This window comes from Xylocopa sonorina, chromosome 2 (genome assembly GCF_050948175.1).
Source record: "Xylocopa sonorina isolate GNS202 chromosome 2, iyXylSono1_principal, whole genome shotgun sequence".
In the NCBI taxonomy this organism is placed as follows: Eukaryota; Metazoa; Arthropoda; class Insecta; order Hymenoptera; family Apidae; genus Xylocopa; species Xylocopa sonorina.
Genome location: NC_135194.1, coordinates 6815786 through 6843505, shown reverse-complemented (window position 1 = coordinate 6843505; position 27720 = coordinate 6815786). Strand labels below are relative to the sequence as shown.

Genomic DNA, 27720 nt, shown 5'->3' with positions numbered 1-27720 from the left:
GCGTAGCCCAAGTAGTTTTTTTCGGGGTCTTACCCCTACTACCGAATAACTACCACTTCTACACCAAAGGAGGGATAGCAAGCTAATTGGCTGGTTACTAAAACACAGTTCCTATATAAGTTTGTAAAAAGTGTGAAATAGTATCATTATTAAACTAAGTTACGATCAAATCACAACCAAGCACTACGAACGTTCCAACGAGTAATTTACCAACTTATCCTAATCTAATATATTAAAACCAAACAAAAAAAATCGTCCTTGGCGATAGTCGTGTAGCGTCTTGTAAACGGAGTACTTCCTAAAGGTTGATCTAATATATGCGTGCAGCAGGACTTTGAATCGTACACATAACGAGACCAGACCGAAATCTTGACCTTCGCGCAATTCCCAGAACGTCACTGAGAGACTTAGAGATCCCACGTCCATGTATCTTCCTACTCCTCTGGAAGCGAACGTGCGCCTCAGGCACGCAAGAGGGTGTAGATGATACTCGAAGGGGCATACGGATCGGTAATTTGCGTCACTTCGGCAGATACCAACAGTGTTAACTCCTTGCAGAGTGGAGGGAATACTGGATGAGTTTCCAGAAATTCGCGAGTTGAAAAGACAGTCATTGACTTACAACGAAATCGAAACGAACTCTCGTAAGAGCAAACGAACGAACGAAACAGCCAGTCACTAGTGTACGATTTAGAGTTAGCTGTTCAAAATTAGTTTAACAAACAGCGTCGAAAGCAACCAGTAGATCTGGGCCTTACAACCTCACAGAGTGAATGCGACGAGACGCGACAAAATGAGCTGTCACAAACTAATATTGTTGTTGTAACATTAAGAAAGCGTTTAAAGTCTTAGCTGCTAATACCAAAAAGATCAGTATAAAAATGCTTGACGGTCAGTTAAGGTTAGGCTAGTTAAATTAATAAACGGACAATATAAATTAGAAAAACACAGTATTAAACCCTTTCCATTTCGAATTGAAAAACCAATTGACCTATTGGTATTTGTTTACCTGCCAGTGGCAGCTTCGCATATTTTCAGAGAATACTTACCCTTCATATTTAAGTACTGATCAAAAAGAATTAATATACTGATCAGTATTGTATACTTGTTGTACCTACATATATCTTTCACAATGAAATCTTCATCTTCAATGATTATTGCGTCATCATCATCATACTGTGGCATAACTGTCCGTGACGTTAAACGCTCAGTTTTGACCAAAAGGCACAATGTATAAGTATACTACATAAACATACCATCAGTGACGATAAACACACTGAAATATCTACAGCGACTACCGTGCATGGTGAAAATAAACAATTATCTTTGAAGTCCAGAAAAGACAATAATCACTCGCAACCGTTCTTCTACTACTTAACATCACTGGCCACCACTTCATACACACGTTGTAATATAGACAGAATAAATAGACAGAAACAAAAGTCGTGTAGATCACGAAAAACCAAAATACCAAATAATATGGTCCTCTCACATCTTAGCACAATAGGCAAGTTGTGTTATCGTTCATAAAACGTCAAATAACATAATTTAATTGTTGTCGAGTGCGTATGCGCAGTAGCGTAGCGGTAACGATGCGCACGTGATAGTATAAATATCTATGTCACGCCGGAAGTCGTCCATTTCTGATCCACCTGTCCCGCCTGACAAAGACCGCATCGAGGTCCGAGCTTTAACCAGTTCCTCATTTGAGCAACTCAAGAGTTAGTCTATTATTATTCTCGTCAGCGAATCGAAGAAATATAGTATTCATAATTATAAGAGATCTGATTGAATTGAGTGATTAATAAGCGCTTATTTATTGTATCCATCGACAGTTCGCTTTCACTATGTGTAAGTTCGTTGAATTTATCGTTGCACAGTTTTTATACAGAGGAAAATTTAGGCCTGTGAATTTCAATTCTTAACCACACATACAAGCCCTATCCCCCTTATTTGAATCGTTCTGGTGGAAAGTCGCTCTTTTATAGAGCGCAGTAATTTCTCGCGGCAGGGACGTTACAAGAGAAGGGAGATCATATATGCAAGTTGTCAATTCGCTATATTCCTAACCTATAATATATCCATAGAGAGATGACTTATTAAAATGTTAAAGGTGCTTTATATTGATATAGCTGAATATTTTTAACAACGCGTGGAAAGAAATATAAAGACAAGTACCAGGAATATCATAATTATTTATTTTGTTAAGCTATGTTTTCCTACTACTACTACTACTTCATCTCACTCACGTACATAAATTACATAAATATAACAAACTTAATATTTTCAGAATATTTTAAGATATTTCCTGTAACAAATCATATACTTTATGTTCCGACAACTATATTTAATATAAACGCATTCTAAGTCTGTCCTTAATCCACGTTCGGAGTTTATTATTGCAAGTATCAAGGTTAAGCTAAAATTATTAAGTTTAAATTCTGTCGATCGAGATATTCGTTCGCTTGAAAACAAAAAAAGAAGTCTTACTAATAACGGTCCATCGTTGCATCGTAGTCGACAAACAGTTAAACCCTTCTTTTCCAAGACATAGTACCAAGAAGGATTTAACTTACGACACACTCTAGTGTCTTTCGTTTCCTGCTGGGTCTTGTAGTAATAAAAACCAGACAAACACTTGGCCAAAGCTTGAACGCTTGGAATTTCATACCTTCTTACAAGTAATTATTTTTCTCAGAATTTTAATCAAACCAACTGTTGAAATAAATACACAAAAGGGGGTAGAAAGTATTCTTCCTGGGTAGAGCTAGATTTAACACGTTGACGAATATAGACGTCCGCCAATGTTTAGGAAAATTTCTTAGAAAAAATAATTTTATTTTTTAAGTTTGAAATGTTCATCGAACTCCCCATGAATCAACTAATTTAAAAAATGTCCCTTTGTCGTCCACCATCGAATTCAGAGTGAGCGTCAACGTGGTTAAAGCATAAAATGCTAATGACAATGGTGTATAATACAATGAACCAAATACAGCACACAACATCATCATCATCATAAACATACAGTTATTAGAAATGTAGTGTCGATGATGTAATAAAACACCATATAAATAATATTGCAACTCGTAGTCAATTCAAATAACATATGATATAAGTATAAGAATTTGCATTGGTAGTACATACAAATTTCATTAAAGTCAAAGTACTTAAGTAGTTACAAAACCCAGAAACAATAATTGCATGCTGGATAGCGCTACAACAATACGTGGAATAACGTGTAAATTGAGTGCAGCAGACTCAAGTACTTTTAACTATCGAATACGCCTAGAATAACATGCAACTGTGCAATACAATAAATTATATTCAGTTGGATTGACCGCCTACTGTTTTGTCAGGAGAAATTAGTACCTGATCGTTCATAGGATAGCGCTGTTAATTGACGCAGTTCTTTAACTCTCCTGCATATCTCGTAAACAAAATTCATAATCCTAGTAGCGGGATTGCCAGAAGTACTGACCTTGATGACACAGTAGAGAGTAATAGAAGGGGAACAGATACCGTGGTGTGGCTTCGTAAATATTGAGAACGCAGTGCTGACATAGACATTTGTGGACGTTTATAAATCGTGAAGTTTTAGTGGAGTTATATTTTCTAATTTTTTTTAGCACTTTATTCAAGATTTCCAACATGAATCGAATGTCAGGTACGACAAGTGTTTCACATTTTACATCAGAAATATAATTTAAACAATTATATAGAATGATATTATTGCAAGCCAGTGTTATTATAAATTATGCACTTACACGGTGCGTACACGTCGTACTAGTTACATTATTTATATAGTGTCTGTTCCCTCGCTGTTATCGAGACTATATCTCTGATAACGCCATCTTTTTGATGCAACAAACACCGCTGCGATTCTCGAAACTCATCGAAGGTTTCGAATCGAAACATCGAAACACGAAAACCGCATTGTTACTGATGGAAAATACAATGCGATTGGCCAGCATTTTCGTACGTCAGAAGAGACGAACGCAGGACCGCAGGTGATGATAGAATCGACTATTGCTTCTCTAACAAGTGGCAAAACCAGCTCCTAACAAACGTGACGTAAAGTGACGGTTTGGTTTCTCGTTTAGCTCCGCTGAAGCGAATACAAATTCAATGGTTTATTAGTGGTACGAGAAAATGAATTTAGATATATCAAGGAAATCCTTATCGATGCTAATCGAATATTTTTTTGCATTTTGTTTTTAAAGTTTCTTTTTCAGAAAAATATATTTTACGTATATATGCAGTGTACATATATGCGCGTGTAATATCTTTTTTGAAAAAGAAAATTTAAACAGGCGTAGTTCTGCCGAATCGTCATATATTTCATAAAAATAATTTCCACGTATTATTGGATGTAAGTACCTTTTTAACGATTCTATCATTTCACAAAATCGTCAGTTTTAGAATTCAATAATTTTCAAATGTTTTTACTATTCCTATATTTTGAAGCACTTGGTTCACTAAACAGAGTGTCCAAATATTTGAAAAAATGGAAATCCATTTATTCAAGACGTAACAAAGAGAATGCGTTGCGAAATGTTTCATAACAAACTTAAAAGAAGTTCATTCACATATATTATCAGTGTTACGATGCGCTGTACAGTTTACAATACTCATAATTTCTGTAATCATCGGTAAGATAAAAAGAAAAAAGTTAGTTTTACGTTGATACCATTGAATTTCATACGCTTCGTCAAATATGTTTGTATAGGTAGGTATTGAAGTGGTAAAAAGTGTTATCAAAACAAACAAACTAGCGCCGCTTGCGAGTAACAAGTTTCAGTCGTACTTCATCTTCTAATTGAGTTAGTACGCCTGTTGGGAGAAGTGAAAATATTTTATTATTTCCAATGGAGTGTGTTATTGAAGGTACAAGTTTTCTTCACTTTAATCTTTTTCTATTTTTTTTTCTGCTTCCTTGAAATCAATCTAATTATATAGGATAATTTCACATTTTTGTAATTTTCATTAAGCTTTCTTAAAATACTCTTCGTAATTTTTTCCTGTAAAATTTCAATTGAAAATATGCATAAAAAGCTAACCTAATCTACACATGATATTGAAATTAGAGGCCAAACGACGCCATACTTCTAAAGCAGAAAGTAGAAGTTTTGTTTCAGCGCTTTAAGTGATTGATGCGGATCAGTTAGACATAGCAATTTCAAGTATTTAAATCCTTTCGAATAAATCAGTAATGAGTTAGATATTTGGTTTTATAGTCTTTGAATATTGAACCATTTCATAAATTTTCGTTGCAAATTTGAGGCAACGACTTTTTATACAAGTATAAACGTATGAATCACCGTTATTGAACGAAATTGATCGTAAACTTTTTAAAAAACAATATTTGTATGCAGATAGAAAATAATTGAAATTTATAAATAATTTCTAATTTACAATTGTCGTGTCTCAAAACATGTTACTGAACAAAAGGGTGATAAATTGACAATTTCTTTAGTTTTAACATCTACACCCTGCACTGAAATGTGGTTCCATAAACTTCTGTTTCTCATTAGTTATTTATTCAAAGTATAAAATTTGATAATGAAAATTGTGCTAATATTTAAATATCTGAATATATTTGTCATCTCCAAAGAACTATATAAATTGAAATGGTTGCAATGCAAATATTTTGCTGTGCAAATAGTCTTCTGTCTCGCAGAAATGACTGTGATAAATGTTGTAATCTTAGAAAGGACGAATTTAGTATTAACAGAGCGAGAATAGCCTGGTTCCTCTTTAGCGCTTAAGCTTGCAGAACAAACGAGTAGGTAGGTACACTTCTAGCGAGTGCTTTCGAGACCACGACTATGCACGCATGCACGTACAAAATGCACAACATCCTGCTGTTTTTACGGAGGAGATAAACGGGAGAAACAATAACGTCTCTGTCCCAGTCGATTCCAGTACCCATGACCTGATTACTTGACATGGCCTGCATTGAAGTTACCTACAGTTTTCAGTAACGAGTCGTTAATCGATATTACCATCATTTTCTATTCTACATTCAGGACCGAACAAGTACGAACTGGTGATTTCGGACTTTAAACTATTTTAAACTTTAACGGATGTATAATGAGAATTTATCGCTTGAAATGTACGAGGATTTTTTCCCAACGTTTTGCAACATTTTTATGGTCGTTCACTTCGTGATAGCCTCTGATTTTGAAATTTTATGCATTGTGTTTAGAATACGTGTACGGATATAAATTGTCAGAGTGTACATTCGCTGAAATTTTTGTTCCGCTTCAATTTTTGCTATATATTTGCATCGTGATTTGAACGATTGTCATAATTATTTATATATACATAGTATATTATAGATTCAAAATATTACTTGATGGATATATTATAAATTATTATGAGGGAGACATAGATTTTAGACATTTTAGAAACACGCGTGTTACTGTAAAAGTAGCCACAAATAGTGCATGTGTACATATTTTTATTAAATTCGTGTTAGTAGAAAATCGCTTATTGTTTCAAATATATTTTCTTGTCTAAATATTATACGTAACAAAGCGTATTAAATGTTTGAGAGCTTTTAATCTTCGTTTATGATCCTCGTTTGTGTTCTTTTGTTTGCAGTACCACGCAACTTGGTATGCAACCTAATGCAAAACAAGTTAATTAACTAGTATATAACGTCAACGTCTAATACCGTCACTCAATACGTCACTAAGTAGTCAGAACACGTTCCTTACTAAAGTTTGTCCACTGATAAAGTAATTACAAACTAATATCATAACGATACTATAAATATTTATAAATTTGAATTTACAAGAGAGCATTATATATGTACATTGGCAATACTTAAAAATGAATAAAATGATAAATAATAATAACTTGCACAACAATAAAATCTTCAAAAGTTAAATTTAACCATTTAAAAAAAATGGAAATTTTATCTCTTAGAAACAATAAAAGGCCAACGAATTCGAAAAATAGCGTCTGCTTTCGGTACTGTTTCTTATGTCAATACTATGGGTGTGTAATTTGAAAAATTGCAATAGTTTCAAATGAAATGTAAGATGTAGTCAGACAACTGCTAGAATCACAGTTTTAAATTTCAACTTATGCATAATCTTCATACAATTTTCGAAATTTGTTCGATCTATAAAAAATAAAATATCCGTATACAAATTAGCATAAGTAGCAAATTTATACATTTATCTCAATACTAGAAAATTCCTTGAAGAAAGGAAAATGTACTTGGGTCGAAAATAATCCGAAGTGGCTTTCTGAACGAGAATTAAATTCAAGTATAAAAATATCAATTCGCATCGTAGTAGCGTTATAAGTTAATACGCGCACTTTCCGCAAACGTATCGCTCACCAGATCGTTAATAACGCACGTGGACTAACGGAAGTCGGAGTGTCCAGAGGGAATGAAACTTCTTGAATGAAACCGAAGGAAATCGAGATACCTATGGGATAAAACTCGAAGACGAACTCGGTCGCGCAGTCGAGAAGCTGCCAGGAGATTGAAAAGCGAGCCTGGCGTACTGTGCGTGGCTGGTAAGTTGGCACACGAAAAGAACGCGCGCGTAATTGGTCAGAGTGGAAAGGCCACGCCTCTTCCGAGAGAGCGACTGAGACGCAGACATCGGGAGCGAGTGGGAGAGCGATGCGACTCCTCTTGCTCTTGCGCTATCCTCTATGCCAACTTACCAGCCACGCACAGTACCTCGTTGGGTGTTGAGAGCTGCTAGGGGATAAAATACTTGCGAACGAATTTCAGACTAAATCCGTAAGCTGTGAAATGAAAACGATTTCCATGGGGAATTTGATAACTTAAGAACGGGTTAAATATCGGGAAAAGTCGTTTCTTACAAAATACTTTGCAACAGTGTTACTTCACGAATACACATTATATAGTTTAGTAGTGTTACTGAATGACTTATCGGTTGTTGCTAATAAATATCTTTATAATGAATAAAAATTTACAATTGAACACAATATTATGGATTGCAATAAAATATTTACAAATAGCTACAGCTGATAGTGAACAGTTTACTACGTTTCATTTGCATGTATAAAAATCTTCTAACTTTAAAATAATAAACAGATATTTAATTTTTTATTACGTTAAATTAGAATTTAAATTAGAGATTTTTCGACAATGATTCTTCGATGAGTTTGTTTAGTTGTCATCTGACAGTTCAAAATAGTAATAAAATGCTGTCGACTTTGTGTTTCGATGATGCGGACATTCTGATTGGGTTCGGACCGATGCTGCTAGGTTAAAATGATTTTCATGTTTAGAAAATTGTTACCCGTAAAGTATACAGCAATTCATATATTTGATTACATATCTTTAAATTTGAAGCATTAGCGAAGTAATTATTACTCTTTTTGCAACTTGACGTATAAAGGCTTGCTGCAGGCTGTGCTCACTAAATGTTAACTTTGCGTTGCTACTTTTCATATCTCTTTGTTTGCAAGTAGCTGTACCTTTATTTATTTGTAAATAATGATGCGTGTAACATTTTTGATGTTAAGAAACAAATATCTTAAAAGATATTTAAATTTATTCATCTTTTTATTCTTATTAACATATTATCTATCAATGTTTAATTTGTGTTTGCACTATTAACAGAAAAGAAATTGACACATTTCATTAGTATAAAGTACACGAATGTGAGGACGCATTCGAGAGATTTAATCAGACACAATAAATTATTTTACGTAAATATAACAAGTCTTGAGAGATTTCGGTAATTCCAATATTTACCCAGAAACTGTTCCACGAGTTTTAGGTAAAGTTGGAATGAATCGACGGAGCAGGTAATGAAATCATTACTCGCAAAAAGGTATGAAAGTAAATGTAGAAATTAAACTTAAATTTTGATCTAACGAAATTAAAATTAATAGATTTAAGAAAAAAAGCAAACGATGTGCAGGCAAACACTTGCTTCAAGGTTGGAAAAAGAAGTGTTACAACTCAGAGATGAAAACTGCTTAGAAATGCTAGGAACACTGCAACAAAATTTGTACTTAGGTTAATATAATTTTAATAACAACAGATTCATTATACTATACGTTAATCTTAATCAGTTTACACGCGACGATTGAACTTGCACCAAAAGTAATAGTCGAAAACTAATAAAAAAAACCATTCACTTATCTACTAGTATTTTCATCTTAAGTACATTTTACAATGCATAATTTGAAGTGGCAGTTGGTGTCTATTCAATTGGAAAGGAGAAGAAAACCGTGTACCCGGTGAAATAGAACCGCGCAGACTCGGGAACGGGAGTATGCCCAAATAGTTGGAACATAGATAGAAGAAATGGTATCGCGCGTAGCGGCGCATGCAGCGCACGTAGCAGTATAAATGGTAACGATAGGGAAAGAAGAAGGCAAACAAGAGATAGAAAGAAAACGGTTAAGTTAGCAGGCAGCGCCGTCGGTGGTAGTTGCGGTGAAGGTTGGAATAGTGGTGGGTCGTGGCGGTGGTGAAAGCAGCGTAATGCTGCAGGTGGGGTGTGCAGATTGGCGACCGGGGGATTGGTGGGGATCGGGTAGGTAAAAGGTGGGGGTTCGGTTGGCAGCGGAGGCGACTCGTTTAGCACGCAGGATCAGCTTTGGGGAGAGCCTCGCTCCGACTCTTTTACCTCGCGCTAGCCTAGTAGCTCCGCCGCATCCGTACGTGCTTCGAAAGACGCGTTCGACAGAGTTACGTACAGAGAGCCCACTTTTCAAATCGCTTCTGTGCGTCCGTTCGTTCTTTCCTCTTCGTACTTCGTTCTCTCTGCTTCTCTTCTCTCCTCCCTCCGTAACGTAACACCCACCCCTGTCTCTCCCGCCCCGGTACCCGTAACCTTTCTCTCCTGACCCCTCCTCTCCGGCTGTGTCGTTCGTTTTCCTCGCTTCGCATCCCCCTTTTCACTCGTAAATCTTTCGCTCCCTCCGTTTTTGCACTCTTTCCCTTCCCCGTTATTTTCTTTTCTCTCTTACTTCAAATCGCTCGCTCTCCCTTCTCTCTCTTTCTCTCGCTCGTGGTTACGATCAGGAACAGTATATATAAGACCATGGCTCGATCCGTGTTCTTAACGGGCTCGATCGTTTCACGGCAAACGCATGAAAGTACAGTTCCGAGTCGTCGGACGAAGGGAAACGGCAGAGACACCGAAAGGAAGCCAGTGTTCACCCTGTGCGACCTCACCGTCGTCTCGGGAACCGACTACGCACGCTCGTTCACGAGGACAGAGTGGAATAAGACGCGTCAAGACGTTCTACGAACGACCGTCGGCAACGTAGTCGCCGTTAACGTCCCTTTAGAAGCGAGTAGAGAGGCAAAGAGAGTGAGAAAGGAGGAAGAAAGAGAGAGAAGGCCTCTTAAACTATGGAGTAGTACCGCTTCTACCCCTGACGTCGCCCGAGTGCGAAGCTACACTTGCTTCTGAGGGTTCTAACTGTTTTCGAAACGGCGAAATGTGAACGAACGGGGAGAGGTCCCCCGTGAACAGAAGGGAAGAAAGGACTGAGAAAAGGTTGACAAGGGGAGAGATGTGGAGTGTGTGCTTCTCGCTTCACCGAGAGCGATTCGAGCTCTAAAGAAAGTCGAAATACAGAGGAAGTCAATGTCAGGCTATCCGTAGTACGTAATGGTGACCATCATTCGGCAAGAGTTTTCATCAATTCTCGATCTTATTACTTTTTCTTGTATCCTCTTCCCTTCTTTTTGCGCGGGACTCGCTGATTGCCGGGTCGTCTTCTAATTGGGATCGAATGATTACCCGCGGCACACCGGTTATACGTGCACCTGTGGTTTCGTTTCTGTTTCTCGTTACCCTAATTACCGTCGATGTTCTTATGTGTTCCCATGAGAAGTTTCCCAGATGGCTGTATTAATGTAATCGCGTGTTTCGTTGGTCGTTCACAGGACGCGTGGGCCTTCCTCCATCGCGTAAACCAGATCGTCGGTAAATTATGCGTTCACGTAAAGGATAACGGATGGAATAAGTGAGAGACGAGTGGAGAACGAGTATCTCGGGGACTAGAATTCGGTCGTGTGTTGTGAAAAAGAAAGAAAGAAAGAAAAAAAAAAGAAAAAGAGCTGGCTGGGTGTCTTCAAAAAACAATACTGCGCTTGCCGGTTCGTTAGTTTCGTTATTTACTCTTTCGCTGGTCAATTCGAATATTCCGGCTGGCCAAGTTCGCGTGTTTAGTTGTCACGCTCTTTACAATTTTACCGTGTTATTTCGCCAAGGTTAAAACTAACGCAACGGAGAGGAACCCGGAATTGCTACAGAGCGGCAACGGCGTTGCAGTGTACCTCTTTGCGTCGTAAAACTGTCCACGTAGATCAGCCGGTAAGATAATTCAAATTATTTCAACTTCCGCCTTCGAACCCAACGGACTGCGACCGACTATTTCGACACGCGAAATGCCATTGACTGAAACAAAACTATTGGTTAAACTCTTGCTTTGTTCTTCGTTGCATCCTCTGTATAAGCTGATTATTGATTATATGTAAAGAATAAAAATAATATACGATATCTTTTACTGTGATATTTCATATGACTTTTACGGAGGTGCCAGAACAATTTGCAGCTAGATCAGTCGAGATGAATTTTTCGTTCACGCATAAACAAACCACTATCCAATAAACACGCCCTCCAATATTTTACCGTCGTTCAAATTTGCAATTTTCGGTTTGAAGCAAACCATAGTGTTAATAGCCATACACCACGAAGGATAGTTACGAAGATTACATGGTCGTACTATTACAATGGAAAAAATGAAATCAATTTGAAAAAAAGGTTTCAATTTTACTTCTTTAGTAATTTGTTTAAAACTAACGAGAGTGGGGTAGAATACGGTTTCTAGTTAAATGCGCTAGATCGAAATGCTGATTTATTCTCGCGGCTGCTTAAGGAATAATAAATTCTCTCGTATAAATCAGAGTTGTGTGCACGCCAGATCGCCGTGCGTTCTCAGTTCTCGATTCGATCGTCGCTCGTTTCGAGTGTTCCCTCGCGGAACATATCTTTTTTCACGAAATCTTGGTTTGCTATGCAAATCTGTTCGTGATTATCTACAATAATACCGTTTCGCTCGCAAGAGCGCATTAACGAGCTAAAAGTATATAGCAGCTCGATAAATCTTTGCAGTCCTAGGTTAATCAATATATGTATTTCTTTAAAGAGAATCGCGGCACTGGTCAACGTTTATTGCCGTTTCGTTCTTATCGGGTCCGTTCATTTCGATCTGTAGCCAAACATTCAAGACTGTCGCTGAGTGTTACGAGTCAGAAATTGTTACTCGTTCAAAATTTGCACGTCTGCAAAGGTTTCAATTAACACCAATACTAGAAAAGAAGAAGTATGATACGATAAAATTCAAACCAATTCGAAACGGGAACACATTTAGCGTCTGATTCAACTTTCTGTAAAGCATACTGTGTTTTACGTTTTATTATGCTCCACATTCCGTTTAGTTATTCCTTGGAGGACACGAATTTTCGATACAGATGGCTATCTGTCAAATCGATCTTGAATAATTCAACGAGCTAGTGGAGTCACAGACTGAATTCGATTGAATGTATTACCCGTTGCGTGGCGGCCAGTAAGGCAAAGTGATTCGCGAGAGGATCTGTTCTTGTGTTTCACGGTATAATAATATTGTAAGTGAAGTAACGAGACGATTTCAAGGTAAAACGTACGACATTTTTCTCCTTTTAAGAGAAAACGAAAGCTTCGATAAATCGATAGCATGACGTTTTCAACAGCGGTTGCAAACTGACCTTGAGTCATTATTCTAACTACTTTTACACAGAATTTGTCCACGTATTCCTACATGTACGCGTTTTAATTTTCATAGAATGCACCGAACGCCGATGGGAAACTATTCATTTCTCTTCTCCTCCGTTTCCTTTCTAATCTATCGAGAACCTTTCAACGAAATAACGAAACTACCTCATTCTTTCCCCGATTAGTTTGCAGCGTTAAATTGAAAGCTCCGTCGATTCGACGTTGAAGTGATTCCGGTTCGCGCAAGTACGATATTAATTGAATTCGATATGCGGTCGAGAGCGAATCGTTCGTTCAGATAGGACAGAAACAAACCTTTTGATTTTCCTTGCCTCGAGCAAAATATTTGATAATTGAAAGTGTCTCGTAATGAATGTGTCTGGATATCTGAATTAATCGTGTCAAAGGTATTCGTTTCGAGCACATTTATTCGAATCAAGTGTCTCAATTAAAACGCAAGTGTAGGCATATATAAAATTTTTTAAATAACATTGGCTCAGGTGATATCATCGATTTGGTTATATTTCTAATTTTCAAAAAATGCGTAATTATAATATTGAATAATAAATTATTTATGCATTTTTGCCGCGACTTAAATATATTATACATGCGATAAGACCTTTTATATATTTCGTTTAGAATTTGTCGAAATACATAGCGTGTAAATACTAGTTTTGTGTGAAGAACGAAGCCTGCAATTAAGTAAATGAATCATAGAGGATATTTTAGAGGTGTGGTGTAGTAGATGGACCTAGGGGATTCTCGTAGCCGCTGACATAGTAAAAATATCGCTTATGCGATACCGACTTGGTGGAAGAGCACGGTCGGTTTTACACCTTCTCCGTTTGTATCAAGCGCAACCTATACCGAAGATGGTGCAAGTACTCGAATATGTATAAATGCCATCGACATCGTTTCTGTCGCTCGTGTTCCAGATCGCCTTTAACGTTTCGGTGCCACAGCATATATTAACATTAAACATCTTCAGTATATCTCTGCGAGAGCGTGTGTGTCACTCGACGAAACCAGAAGATAATTTTAATTGGATCCTTACTTTTATATAACATTGAATGAATAGTAGTAATTAAATGAAAAAAAGTTAAAATCGATGGATAAAAAAAACTGACGGAGGTAATGTTTAAATTCATTTTTTTATTTTCAATAGTTAATTAATTGTATAAAGTATTTGGTCAATTGTTAAATGTTAACGTTCTTAGGAAAAGTAAGCGTTGCAAATTTATTAAAATAACATTAGGAGTAAACTTTTTCTTTCTTCCTCCTTGAACCACAAATACTACATATATAATATTTTTAACTGGAATTCGAAGAGACCGGGGTGTGGCTATCGTAGTACAGTTATCTCTGCCTCTAGTCCTCTCTTTTCTGTATTGTATTCGCACATGTAAAAATAAAATTGCCGCGGGGCACGAGGCAGTCTCGAAACACGGACTTGTTCCAGAGAAACAAATCTGTTCAGTGATATCTATATATACTGATTACTAGTGAGTAGAGATTTGTATATTTTTGTTCGCGAAAAACGTTTGCTTTTCTGAAAAGTCTTTTTATATTGCCGTGGAATAACATGCGCTCTAAAATTAGCCGGTGTTCTCGAAGTCAAGTTGAAAGTTGGCTGCACAAAAATAGGCCAAATATAAGGGAGGATACGGTACTCACACGCGACCGTACGCCGAACACCGGACGCCTCGTGTCCGTCGACACATTTTGTCCTTTCGTGACATTTTCACGCCTCTTCTCAAAGTGTTATGTAAAAACCCTATTGTCCTTGTTGTCACGTAACTTATTTCTTACGGATGCCACAATATTCGTGTTTAATACACGTATAGGAGTTACACACTTTAGAGTGATTAAAAGTAATAATTTCGTAACCGCTGAAAATATTGTACAACCTTAATATACAGAATATACGTGAAACTAATTTCTCTTTTTACTAAAAACTTGTTTTCTATTATAAATCTGTTACAAAGTTGAAAACGATTTTTTAATTTAATGTTTTTCATGGGATCTGTCATTATTTGTATCTTTTTCTTTATTTTATTTGTATATTTTTTTTTTAATGAAATAGAATGAAACTTCGTAAAATGTCAAGTATTTCCATCTAATAAATAATTCAAATATAAATAAAGTATCCATATTATATTTCCGGTTAAGCGATTCTTTTAAAATACTTTTTACTACACGCGCTGTTGACTGGCATCCCGTTACTTATGAAAAAGAAGAGAAGGATCAATACGTGCTATTGTCTTCGAGATTATTATTACTAATAGGAAATCTAGGTCGCCGAAGCACACACCGTGCGAAATGAAAATTGCATTCGTGTCACTTATTTCGAATAGATTGTGAAGCTGATGGTGCTGATTCGATTGTTTCGAAAGTACCGTTGACGCCAAATGTATTACTTTTGCTTTTTCTTCCCTATATTTGGCGCTATTTCAACATTTGTTTGTTGCGCCAGTTGAACTGACGTGCATCCGCGTCCAACGAAACTGGCGCCAGTCTAGGGCCAGAAACAATCGTTCCACACGCGAATCTGGCTTCAGCTTCCCCAATTTTGTTTCGGCTTTTGCAAACACTCTGTGCGTGTCGAATTTATAATACAATGTAAACAAAAATGTTACATTTTTCACTTTATTTTGTTTTTAAATACTTTTTAATATTTCTTTTAATACTTTTTAATATTCTGCGGCAGTAGAACACCCCCTTCCCATACATTCTACATCCACATTACCTTTTTATTTCATATATAAAACTCAGCCATGAAAACTAAAGTAATGATTTTAGTCACATGGTGAATGTCGATGCTGATATAAAAATATTATCAGAATTCGCCTAGGGCAGTTCTTAAAATGGGGTACGCGGACCCCCAGAGGAATTCATCACCAGCGTCGAAATAATTTTAATATTAACTTTACATCCTTCAACTTTTCGTTTTTATTCGAATAACGCATTGAATAAAAATCTTACGTGGTCAAGACTTTCTGTGTTCGTTCTTATTTAACTGGTTATTGAGCATAGGGTTGGTACAGGGTCTGCAGGAAGAAAGGTTGTTCAAGAGGAGGTCTTCAAACTACTTAAATTTAAGAAACCCTGGTCGATGATGGCAACAGTTTAAACGCGTTTAGGGAGATATTGAAAGAAATTAGAGAATTATTACACATCAAAGAGATAAGAAATATTTAAGACATAAATATCCCCGTATATTCTATAAAGTTATTAAGATATTTTGAAACTTATAGAACTTTTAGGATATCAATGAAAAGAAGTTTTTTCAAAACTATAAAAGATATTGATCGATTAATATAGATCTATAGCAAACAAATTGATAGATGTTATAAAAGGATTGTATATACTAATTTTGCATGTTAAATATTAGGTAACTAAAAATGTTCGCGCTGTGTGAAGTAGAGTTATGTATGTTTGAAATCAAACATATTTAACGGAGATCATTTTGATGTAAGGCTTAAGCAATTTAATCATTTAAAGTTTCGAAAAAGTAACCCAGCCCTCGAAATAACTGTGTCAAAGTCAACTGTGCGGAAATTCTTGTTTACTTTACTAAATATAAATTGAGGGAAGAATTGGGATGGAAGCTTCTTCCTATTTACAAAAAACGATGATTGTTTAATCAACGTTGAAATTGAGTTCTGTGTCTCTTGTTAATGCTAGAAAAGGAAATTTAAAAATTCAGAGACAGGCCAGCGCAACTCCATTTCCAATGCTTTTCAATAAAGCAGAGAAACAACTACAGTTGTTTCTTTTCTTGTAACTATCTATTCGCTTTACACATAAAAAATTACAGTTTTCTAAAATATAGTAATAAACAACGCTGAATATATTTATTTATAGAAAATGTTAAGGAATTCTCTTTTTTATCATTACATCTTATTAAGTCAGTTTATTTATGAAAACCTAAGTCCATGTTGTTAAAAGACTCAGTTATATATTATATATAATGAAATGGTAATATAACAATGCAAACAATTCAATTAAAACGATGAAATAGTCTCTTGTAAACAAGTTTTCAATTTGAGTTGATTGGGTATCAAGTGCAGAATAGATGAGATATTAGGTCATTGGAAGGAGATAATTGGAGCTGACGTTAATTATTTTTCTGAATAAGGTATTGTTTCGTTTACTTTGTGCGCCACTAATCTCTATTGATTAAAATGACGCAAACTGTATATTGCAGAGATAAAAAAAGTTGTTTTATATTTATGATTTTATTATATTTGAAATATTATATCCGATAACTTTCCCGCACCTCTTATGAAGAAGCAATTTTTTGTGTATGTTTCGCGATAAAATATAATTTTAATGTGGAGTTATGTGTATAAAACACTTGCAATAGTAATTAATAGGATAGACAGTTCTATTTTTAGAGAAATTTTTCTTTCTTCTAACTAAAGCCTAAGTTAGATCATTTCTACGAGCATTTCGAATTTTTTTGCGTAAAATTCCGTACAGAAAATTTGCACCATTTTCGTCACTCTCATACTGTACACTAAACATACTTTCTTCTGGTTTGCGCTCCATTTTTAATCCTACAGGTGTAATAACATATAATATGTTGGAATTGCGTTTCATTCTCGTTCGCTTCGAGCCTCTACCGAGCACGATGCACATACAACCAATCTTCATGCTTTTACTTTCAAATTACTCATTAAAACGTCTATTTTTAACTGCTAAATGTTCACTCGTGCACACATCGCGATGTAAACGTTACGTTGCAAAAAAGCTGACAGACTTTTTGGCCATAACCCAATATTACTATACTGCGTACACGTTTCCTTCTACTTTTATTTCTACACGCATCAAATGCATTGCAACTTCGAGTACAGTAAACCATCCTATAATGCGGATCAAAAATTGCGACAGTCTTCTTTTAACACGATACTCTTAGAACACGATTTCTGTATAGTAAAACTTACTTAGTAAATACAAGTTAAGCAGTCTCTCTTTAACAAAAATTTTTCTATTACGAGATTTATCTTTACAGTTGAAATTAATTATGAATTCATCTGTTCACAATTTTTCAACCTCAGTTATCAGAAATTTTCCTATAAATGCACAAACCATGCTGATTATTGGTTTTTATCGACAATAACACCTAAAGCAAACGATAAAATTCTTAAGAATATAGATTTCATATGACACAAAAAGAATCAATTAATTATATAGTAACAATTAAAAAGCTTACGAGACTCTAGTATAAGGACAACATAGTTTGTAGTTAATTATTCATACAAACTACTCGTATCAGCTTGTGTTGTATAGTTTTCTAACCTAACCTACAATTTAATTAGAAATCAGCCATTATTATTGATGCTGATTTGCAGTTCACGGTTTATCATTTTCGATTGGTTTTACAAATTAGTCTTTTATAGCCAGTAGATGGCGTTTGTGAAGACCGCTACGCTCCTATTTTATCCAACGGAAAACGTTCTTATCTTTTTGCATATTCTTCGCTTTGCATACTTTTCGCATTTAATATCCTCGCATACATCATTCTTCTTCTTAACTATTAGGTTGATGCAAAAGGAATGTCAGTTTTTGTATAGTTGAACTTTATCATTGAAATTTTTATAAATTTTATAATAAATATTGTTAATAAATATAATAATATTTGTAATCAAAATAAAGAGCAGATTCTAAGCTTTAAAATAATAAAAATGATAAAAGTTTAATCATATAAAAACCGACATTCCTTTTGCATCGACCTAATAAAATCCGTTACTCCTATCTACATCTTCGTTAACCCTTTCCTCCTCCTTTTAGTCGTCTGTTACGACAAGCAGAAGATATTGTGGGTGTATTCTGATCCTCATCGCACAGAGATGACGCTGATTTATATGGACTTAGTTTTGACCTTCGCTTAACGTTACATGAAACAATTCTGAATTTCTTCTGACACGATACGGATCAAGCGCGTCGTCGGACGGTTGACTATGAAATTTTTATACTTGTGCTAGTCGATCGTGTGGTTAGATTCGTAGGAATACGTAAAATGGAGCAACGTCCGAGCTGAAAAATCGATGAACGTTGTAGCGTTTACCGTCCGTCGTTGGCGTTCCACAGACGTCAAACTTGACGGACGTAACTCGTGTGACTGCTCCTACCTGCCTGTGCATTATAACGTCGTTGTACGATGTACATCGCAACGACCATCCTAAAACTTTCCTATTTCAACCATCGTACGGTTTTAACCTACGATAACACAATCAATCGCTTTGTTTTCTCGTAATTAAGGTAAAAATGAGAGATATCCCCGATCGGTCATTCAGCGACTAGCATTAAAGTGGAGGGATCTCCCCGTTCGGGTGGCTAGGTGTTAACTGCGTTTAACGTGTATACGCGTCAATCCAAAATTTGACGAGTATAATTGTTAACTTTTCATCGAACGAAAATATAATCCATCTTCGTTGCGCTTAATTTTTTTTTGTAAAAAATAGAAGCATCTGCTCTGCGTTCGTTGTGGATTTACTAGTCATTGCTTGATTTAGTTACGCGCTCTGTAAGAGATTTTTAATACTAAATTCCACAGTTAACTGGTTAACGTCGATTCTTGGATAATTACGTGTTTATTTAAATGACCAATAATTTATTTCTACTTTAACACTATTTTGACCCTTCTAACTTTTCGTTAATTTTCTTGAAGAAAATTATTGCAGCATTTTATGAAAGTATTCTCATTAATTTTTACTTACATTCAGAATCTCTAATTTAATTAAAATATTCTCATATAACACTAAAAATGAACGAAAAGTTTTCTCAGAGGGGTCAAAATGACCCCTTGGTAAAGCCAGTGTTAAATTAATGTTGCGGTGCCGGTTTAATACACTGGATTAAACGAGAATATATAATAAAATAATGGCCCACTTTGTTTGGTGAACAATTCGCGGAATAGTGACTCCGACTACGGTTGGGTTTATCAGTAACATACAATATCTGAAAATCGAGCCTTTTTTTATCTGTTGTAGAATTGCCGATGCATTTTACCGAGTGCATAGCTGGCATTTACAAAGCATGTAATTGGCATGCTGTAGATGCAATTGAGGGTAGAATTGATTGAACCTTTGTGGCAAAGGTGTGTAAAAAGTATCGCTTCGACCGTGGCGAACGGAACGGTGTAAAGAATACTTCGTTTTATTGCAATCGTTAAAAAAATAGGTCGTAATTTTTTCACTAGATGCGATTTCGTTTTCGGTGGTAGACGTGAAATTTCTGCATCATTTTACGTTAACAATTAAGCATCCTCGAATTTACTAACATAAGAAAATTTTCCTGTAATATCTGTCGCGATATTCTTTTCCCATTATTAGAGATTTAGATTATTTTTCACATATTCAAAGACATTATTTTTATAATCTTTTAACAATAATTCAATTCTGCTTTAATTAATGTGCGAATTATTTTCTGGAAAGTTACTCCTTTCCACATTTTTCTATATTTCATTTTCAATGTATATATAATATAATAATGCATCTAAATTTTACTTTAATATTGTATTATATGTATCATGTATCATGTATCATGTATCATGTATCATACATCGTACATTATTATCATATATCGTGTATCATATTATCACTCATTAAATTTATCAGAATTCTCGTTGAAGTAAATTGTTTGGTATTACAGAAAAATAATTCGCAATAAAAAATGAAAAGTTCGATCGTGTTGCATTTTTTTTTTTTTTTTAAGTATTTCCGGAATAAAGTATAAAACCGTGGTTACGCAAATGTTTAAAGAAACTAATATTATGATGTTACAGCATTTGACGTAGTGTAGTATCATAATGCATGCATGCAACTATTATACAGGTTGCTAGAAGAAAAACCATTCAGTTTATATGGTATACAGTAAAAACATTATAATTAAGTTAGTTGCTTCCAAGAAGGAATTCTCCGATTAGAAAACTTCCTCTTGTAAAGAGAGTCGTGCAGCTGAAGCACTTCAATTAGCACGATCATACATGCATGTAAAAAATAGCAAAAAAGATTACAATGGGATCTAAAGTTAATGGTTAAGCAATACGTGGCCTTCTTAGGCGTATTGAAGCCTCGAGGACATCCCAACGCTATAATCCATCCAAATGTTTAGGAATGCACCCTACTACCCGATATTTCTTAAATACATAAAATGCATATCTGCCAATTGTTCATTAGAACAATACGCTGACATTTGCAGCACGATACCTTGTAACTGTGTAATACTATTAGGTATGGGAATAAGTTTTATTCGTTTTTTCACGTAGAAAAAACATTTCCAGCGTATGTAGGCGTTTTCCAACGATGGATCGATCATTATCCGATACTAGAGGCAATTCTTCGAAATAAATGTCTGACATGAATCAATATCAAGCAATTCCTCGACTTCCTCATTTTGCTACTTTTTACGGGCACCATCGCATTCTTTGTCGTTGACATCAAGATCACCACTCTTCAAGGGTTGGAACCAATATCTGCAAGTTGACTGCAATAGAGCATGGCCGCCGTAAACATCTACAAGCAAACAACACGGTTCTGCAGCACTTTTCTTCAAAAGATACGGTAGCGGAGAAGAGGTTCCCACAAATGCTGCTTCTTTCGAACAAATTCCGACATCTTCGATGCGATATGAATGCTTCTGATTATACTTTAAACAAAAGTCTTATAATGCATTCGAATGGTTACATTCACACTTCAAAAAAGGTTAGAAAAGGTGCAAGCAATGATATTAATGCCATCTATGGGTGAACTATTAAAACTTATTCCCATACCTAATAATAAATGAAATCTGCTGTCGGCACTTGAACAAGAATATTCAGAACGTGGCCTGTAAACACTGAATCGCGCGCGAGGGAAGCAAATAAGTTAATCATAATGCCAGCAAATAAAAATGTTTCTATCTCAGAAACGATTAACCTTTCCACCTATGTTTATTAAAATTTTTTACTTGGTACAGAGTGTTCTATGTACCATATAAATATTGAACGGTTTTTGTGTAACACTCTGTATACACACGAGCTTCGTCTGTGAAATTTGAGTCACCCACGCGACTGCGACAAGGAACAAGAAATGCTTTAACATTCATCTTCTTATCTGTACAAATGTAACGTAGTCGCATTTTGTCTGTTCCTAGATACATGATCACACGACTTGTTTTTGGTACAAATCTTTACATCCGTGTCTCACAATTGATGCACAGATGCATAAGAATGCCCTTCAGAAGGGTGAGATTGCATGACCTTGATACTCAATGGACATCGCCGTTTCAGAAAACCAGAATAAGTGAGAACGATGTATAAATATATTATTGAACTATGCATCGTTCCATGATTTAACAAATGTTATTCGATATTTCGAAGCGGTACAACCTGGCAGATGGCGACTATTCACTTAAAAATAAGTCAAAACTGGAAAATGAAGTTCCCGCAAGTGAGGCTCTGTTTTCAAGAAAATATATACTGTATACAGTATATGAAATATGTACTGACCATAAATTTTAATTTAATAGGTCTTACTAACTTACTAGATGAGCTTTTGATGTTGGAGTAATGTTCTTCAACTGTTCTCCTACGGTTTCTAAATTGCAAAGGAAAATTTGCATTATTGTTCATCGTTAACAATACAATTTTTATTACGCACGATATTCTAATAATATCAAGGTAGAAAATTGAATAAACGTTTTAAATCTCACATGTATTTTAATACATAGATAATTCTTAACAGAGCTTAAAAACAGCTTCGAATTAATTAAGTTGATTACAAAGCTTCAATTAGTCGACCTGTCTTTAATATTTTTTAATTCACCGCGCAAATAATTTGAAAAATGTAGCGACACTGTTTTATTAAAATAGCACAAAGGGCTTTTGTAAAGTCTAAAAGACATCTATTTCTTTATTTACATCTATTGTGAAATCGAAGGTAGAACAATAAATCGAAGCAATAATTCTCTGTACAATCTCTCGGTTTCTCTAGGAATTCATAACGGAAACGTGACATTTCAATTGCGTTCATTCGCTAAACGCTGCGGTGGAACGATGACGAATCGCTGCAGATTGGTTCCTTAAATTGAAGGTTGAGGACAGCACGAAGAAAGATTGGTTTCGAACAAAGCCCTGTTCTAGATTTAAAACTGACCGATTACTCGTTTATCATTCCTCTAGTCCCTCCTACTGATATTACTTCGAGTTTGCTTGCTATTCGCGATACGTTTATTTATTTGAAAATACAAAAGAAATAAGAAAAAGACTCGAAAGGATTGGATGCGATACAATATCAAATATTTGCAAAGCGTAATTGATCATTCGGATTTCTCGACACGTGCTATTCTTCTGAAATATAATCGTCAACAAAGGTAATACGACAGAGAAATTAACAAGGTCAAGTGGGCGTTCAAGTCTTATTTCGTTGGACAGTCAGAGGTTGCGGATTATCGATTCCCACTTGAGACTTTTACGTTTCCTCCACCCCTACCATTAATGCACGATATCTATTTTAGGTGCATTATTTTTCTCCTTTTCGATAGCACTAGTTACATATATTCCGTTAAATAACTTTAGTACACTGTATATCGTAACCGTAACTGTAAAAAGCAAGACAACAAGTTATATGGTCGATATTTAAATCATTTTCTGATCAGTATATAAATAAATTTTCGGTCAGTTTATTATTACCAAAAAGGTCGGTATAAAAATACTAAACGGTCAGTGCATAAATAGCAAATAATCAGCATAAATAAAAAAAACGGTCAGTTTCGACTCGGTTAGTTAGTTAAATTAATAAATGGACAATATAACGTAGAAAGAACATAGTATTAAACATTCTATTGTAGATTCATTATAAGTTAAAAAATAATTGCGTTTTTGACCAGTTGGTATTTGTTTAGCTACCAGTGGGGGCTTTACATATTTTCAAAGGATACTGACCCTTCATATTTAAATACCTACAAAAGGGATTTAAATACTGACCAGTAGAATACTGGCCTTTATATTTAAATACTGACCCTTCATATTTAAATATTGACCCTCCATATTTAAATACTGGCGAAACGAGATTAAAATACTGACCAGTAAAGTAGAAGTGATAAAGTAATACATCGTTTTCTACAAGAAAATAATGCTATAATAAAATCGCAAGAGTATTCGTATACCCTTTGAAACAAAATAACTTTTTTTTTTTTAATTATATGAAACCATTTGAGTTCCCTTGAGAGGTTAGGATTAGTTTTTTAGGTTATGTGTAAAAAAATGATAAAAATTCCAAGGTTTTTTTTCATTTGTACTCGTAATAAACCTTTCACAATATGCATTTTGTAAAATCGTCAGTTATATACATATTAACAATTCTATTGGAATCTATAGCTTTAAAGAATTTAGATATTCTTAGATATTTTTGTGTCTGCTACCTGGTTTAAAATCAACCAATTTCGACGAAATCCTTAGTATGTATAAATATAAATCTATAAAATGCATGTTTTAAATTTTCATTACGAGCTTGGACAAAAAATTATAAAGATCGACCTTTGCCTTTTAACCCTGTACAATTTTTTCGAAACATTTTTGGCATCATCTATAAATTAATCCTCCTGACTTCCCGAAAAACTTGAATCGTTTGGTCCGAACTTAAAAAAGTTAGTTTCAAAGGGTGGATCATGAAAAACGACCTCCAGTAGTTACTAAACGATTCCAACCAATTGCAATTTTCCCCAGATTTTTTTTTAGCAAACTAAGTCTTTCAAAATTTTAGAAAAACTAAAGTTGTTTGATACAATTTTCCGTTTTAAAAAATATCCGAACACTGTCACAATTGGCTGTACATATTTATTTCAAATATAGATTATATTATATGATTCTAAATATTTTTTAATAAGATTAAGTAAATGTTACGAATCTAAAATTCAAAATCGTTTGATTACGGTATTTGCATTTTAATATAGTTGTCGTGCAACAAATCGTTCTAAGTTTGAACAAAGAATCTTAAATATTGTAGAAACATTCCTTTAAATATTTAATGAAATATTATTCAGTGTAGTTGCTATAATACTGTAGGTTAATTTCGATATTTACAAATGAATTATTGTTTTTAATTACCTGATTTTTCCGATTTTCTTCTAACGTTGTTTCGCGACATTAAAACTACTTAAAAGCACGGAACAAGTGTTCGTTTACATCCAAATAAATGACTAAGAATTCCACGATATTTCACGATCTTTGGTATAATTTTGCAGTGTTTAAAAAATTTTAAAAGTATCGCTAGAATTTAATAAACTTGCATTTCAACACAATATATTTTAAGATACTAAAAGCGATAAAAAAGTGTAAAATCTGCCAACAGAAGAACTTCTATTGGTTCTAATCTAATTTCGTAATTATGTAGCATTCCAGAACTTTAAAAATTTTTAAGGAACATTAATTTTTAGGTATTATTTATTTTAAATAATAACATTGAACTTTAAACTTTAAGCTTTAAACTATGTTAAAAACATGAAGGCAGACAATGCTTCCTTCCTTATTCTTGAACTTGTTTGCGGAATGGCAGCGTTCCGTGGAACACAGTTTGTGAAACGCTGCTTTATACACATGTGTCGTGCCGACTACGTTTAGCACGTCTGACAGCAGTTCTACTTTGCACGGCTCTGCTCTATACACAACTGGATAATTATCAAAAGTTGCTCCGCGTTATTAACACTTTTCAAGCAATTTTAACTTTCACCCTGAACACGCAACTGTTAGCGGAAGCGATGTTCGTGCTCTGATAGATTAACGCGCTTATTTTTAAATTCTATAACTCTTCTGAAAACTATTGTTTCTTTTTCCTCAATTGTAGATTCACTTGTAAAATTATTAAAGTATTCAAACTTCGAAATAAATTTATATCAGAGAGCACGGATGTGAGTTTTGTTAAATTATTTTATAATGCTATTCTATTTTACTATTCTCAGATCATTGTTCAGTGATACTTGTATTCCTTTTCGATAAGTGATTAAAGTGTGTAATAATTGATATTTTTTCGTTTTCTCTTTTCTTCTCGTCATTATCTCTATTAATGGATTAATAAAAATCGTTTGGAATTGTTTCGTGAAATTCTCTTTAAACAACTTATAATAATGTATTTGTATTATTTTGAATCACCGTTGAGGATGAACGTTCATAACCGAATTTTTTCTATCAATTTCGACTTTCTGTTTGTAATAATATTTCTGAGATTTCTGAGTGTGCATAGCATTATGGTCATATTGCATTTATTTGAAACAACCAAACACACCTGTATTCTTTATGGGCGATATCTCTATTCTATACAGTCGTTGTTTAATTAGAGAAGTATGTAAAAAATTAATAAAAGGGTAAAAGGATCAGACAAAAGGAGTTTGATATACGTTTTATTGCTACGAGATCTTTATTACTACTGCAGAGCCGCTATCTGACAACAGCATCTCCGCGTGTAATCAAAATATTAACAGTACTAATAAAAATATCCTATTTTGCAATTTTAAAAGTGTTCAATTTGCTACTTCTTTCTATTATAATGTTAGAAATTAAAAAGTTATTTCAAAAGTAACACATTTTGCGTTTACTAGCACGAGCAAACAAAAATTAAGATAAGCGCCTATGTTCTGCAATGACCCCTGGTAGTCGAACGGTTAAGTCACGTATCATCTAAATTTTGGCGCCCATATGTTGAGAAACAGCTAAAGGCCTTTCCTAAAAAAATAGCGATCACTTCGATCGTGGCATAAATCTCATGGTGGAGCATGGGTTAACCTTTACAGCCAATGGTTTCAGGAGTTACGACGTTAAGGGTGTAGACCATTATAAATGATCTTGTATTTTCGACAGATTATGTTATTCAGAACGAGGGCAAGTAATAATGGTTGGCCTATTCTCAAAAATATTATAGCTAGCTAATTATTTGTATAACGATCCCTTTCGCGACGCGACATTATAGATATATTGTTACGGAGTAACACGCATTCAGTGAAATACGATAATGATACGAAGTTTCATGTATTCACGCGTTGTGGATAATTTGCCGTTAATTTCATTTTACAAGTGTTATCGAGGACAATAACCAAGCGGCGTTAAGTCCTGGGGTAGTAGCCATGAAATTGATCCTCTGTGTTCACTTCATCGTTTAGGGAACTGTCGTGTTTATGCTGTAGTTTGGTCCATAACTGCCGTCACGGGGTCCACGAGCATTCCAGATGTTAGGAAAGTCTGATACCGATAGCTTTGTTCTAAGTAATAGATAGCTCTAGATATTAGCAATATTTAATTAGACAGCTGGTTGCCAAATGCGTGCGAATTTGCACGAAAATGATATAGAAAGGAAGAGTCTCAGTCGATGTCTACTCGCTATGTCATTGGCGGGCACCGATAGAGTCTTAGAGTTGTTTGTACTGTAAAGTTTGTTATTCAAGAAAAATTGTGCGACGCGATTAATTTCTGTCACATGATCGACGAATTTACCGCTATATTTTATGTATCAATAATGTTCCGAATTATTTACAAACATGTATCTTACTTGGCTCGCAAACGGATGGCTTCTGCATATTTTCATAATTTAATCGATAATAAATTCTTTTTACCATATTGAAGCAGAAAGGAAGATTATGCACATGTATAATTACACGTGCAGTAGGTTACAATAGCTGCGTATACGTGGCATACGTGAGTGTATACGTATAATTTAAACATCGTCAAGCTATTTACATACATTCTACATAACCACTGTATTATTCATCAGTTCCCGAATCGCACCTGTACGATTTAAACCTGTTTAATCGATTGATAGATACAGATGCAATCGTTACAATGAATGTAAAACATTCGTAAAACGTTTAAAGTATATTGTCAAAATATTACATCCAATTGTTCATCTTTTATCTTTTTAAATATCTGTGGTTAGTACTTATACTTAATATATTTTTTAAAATTCAAGAATTTTAG

General features: G+C 34.8%; 2 protein-coding genes across 11 annotated transcripts in view; both read left to right on the top strand.

Moving 5' to 3' along the window:
• The window catches only part of Nca (neurocalcin homolog), a 263690-nt gene that overhangs the window by 181971 nt on the left and 53999 nt on the right, over positions 1–27720 (top strand). The gene's annotated exons all lie outside the window — the stretch shown is intronic.
• The window catches only part of LOC143433347 (neuronal calcium sensor 2), a 238126-nt gene that overhangs the window by 181253 nt on the left and 29153 nt on the right, over positions 1–27720 (top strand). The window contains exons 1-4 of one of the 10 annotated variants that reach the window (XM_076910658.1): positions 4816–4884; positions 5678–5786; positions 10904–11116; positions 11231–11333. The exons of 3 other annotated variants lie outside the window; for them this stretch is intronic. Coding sequence is in view for 1 of the 7 variants with exons in the window: in XM_076910655.1 (XP_076766770.1) it covers positions 4866–4884 (19 nt within the window). In the remaining 6 variants the exon portion in view is untranslated. 6 more of the 10 variants (XM_076910661.1, XM_076910660.1, XM_076910657.1 and 3 more) reach the window with 6 other exon arrangements.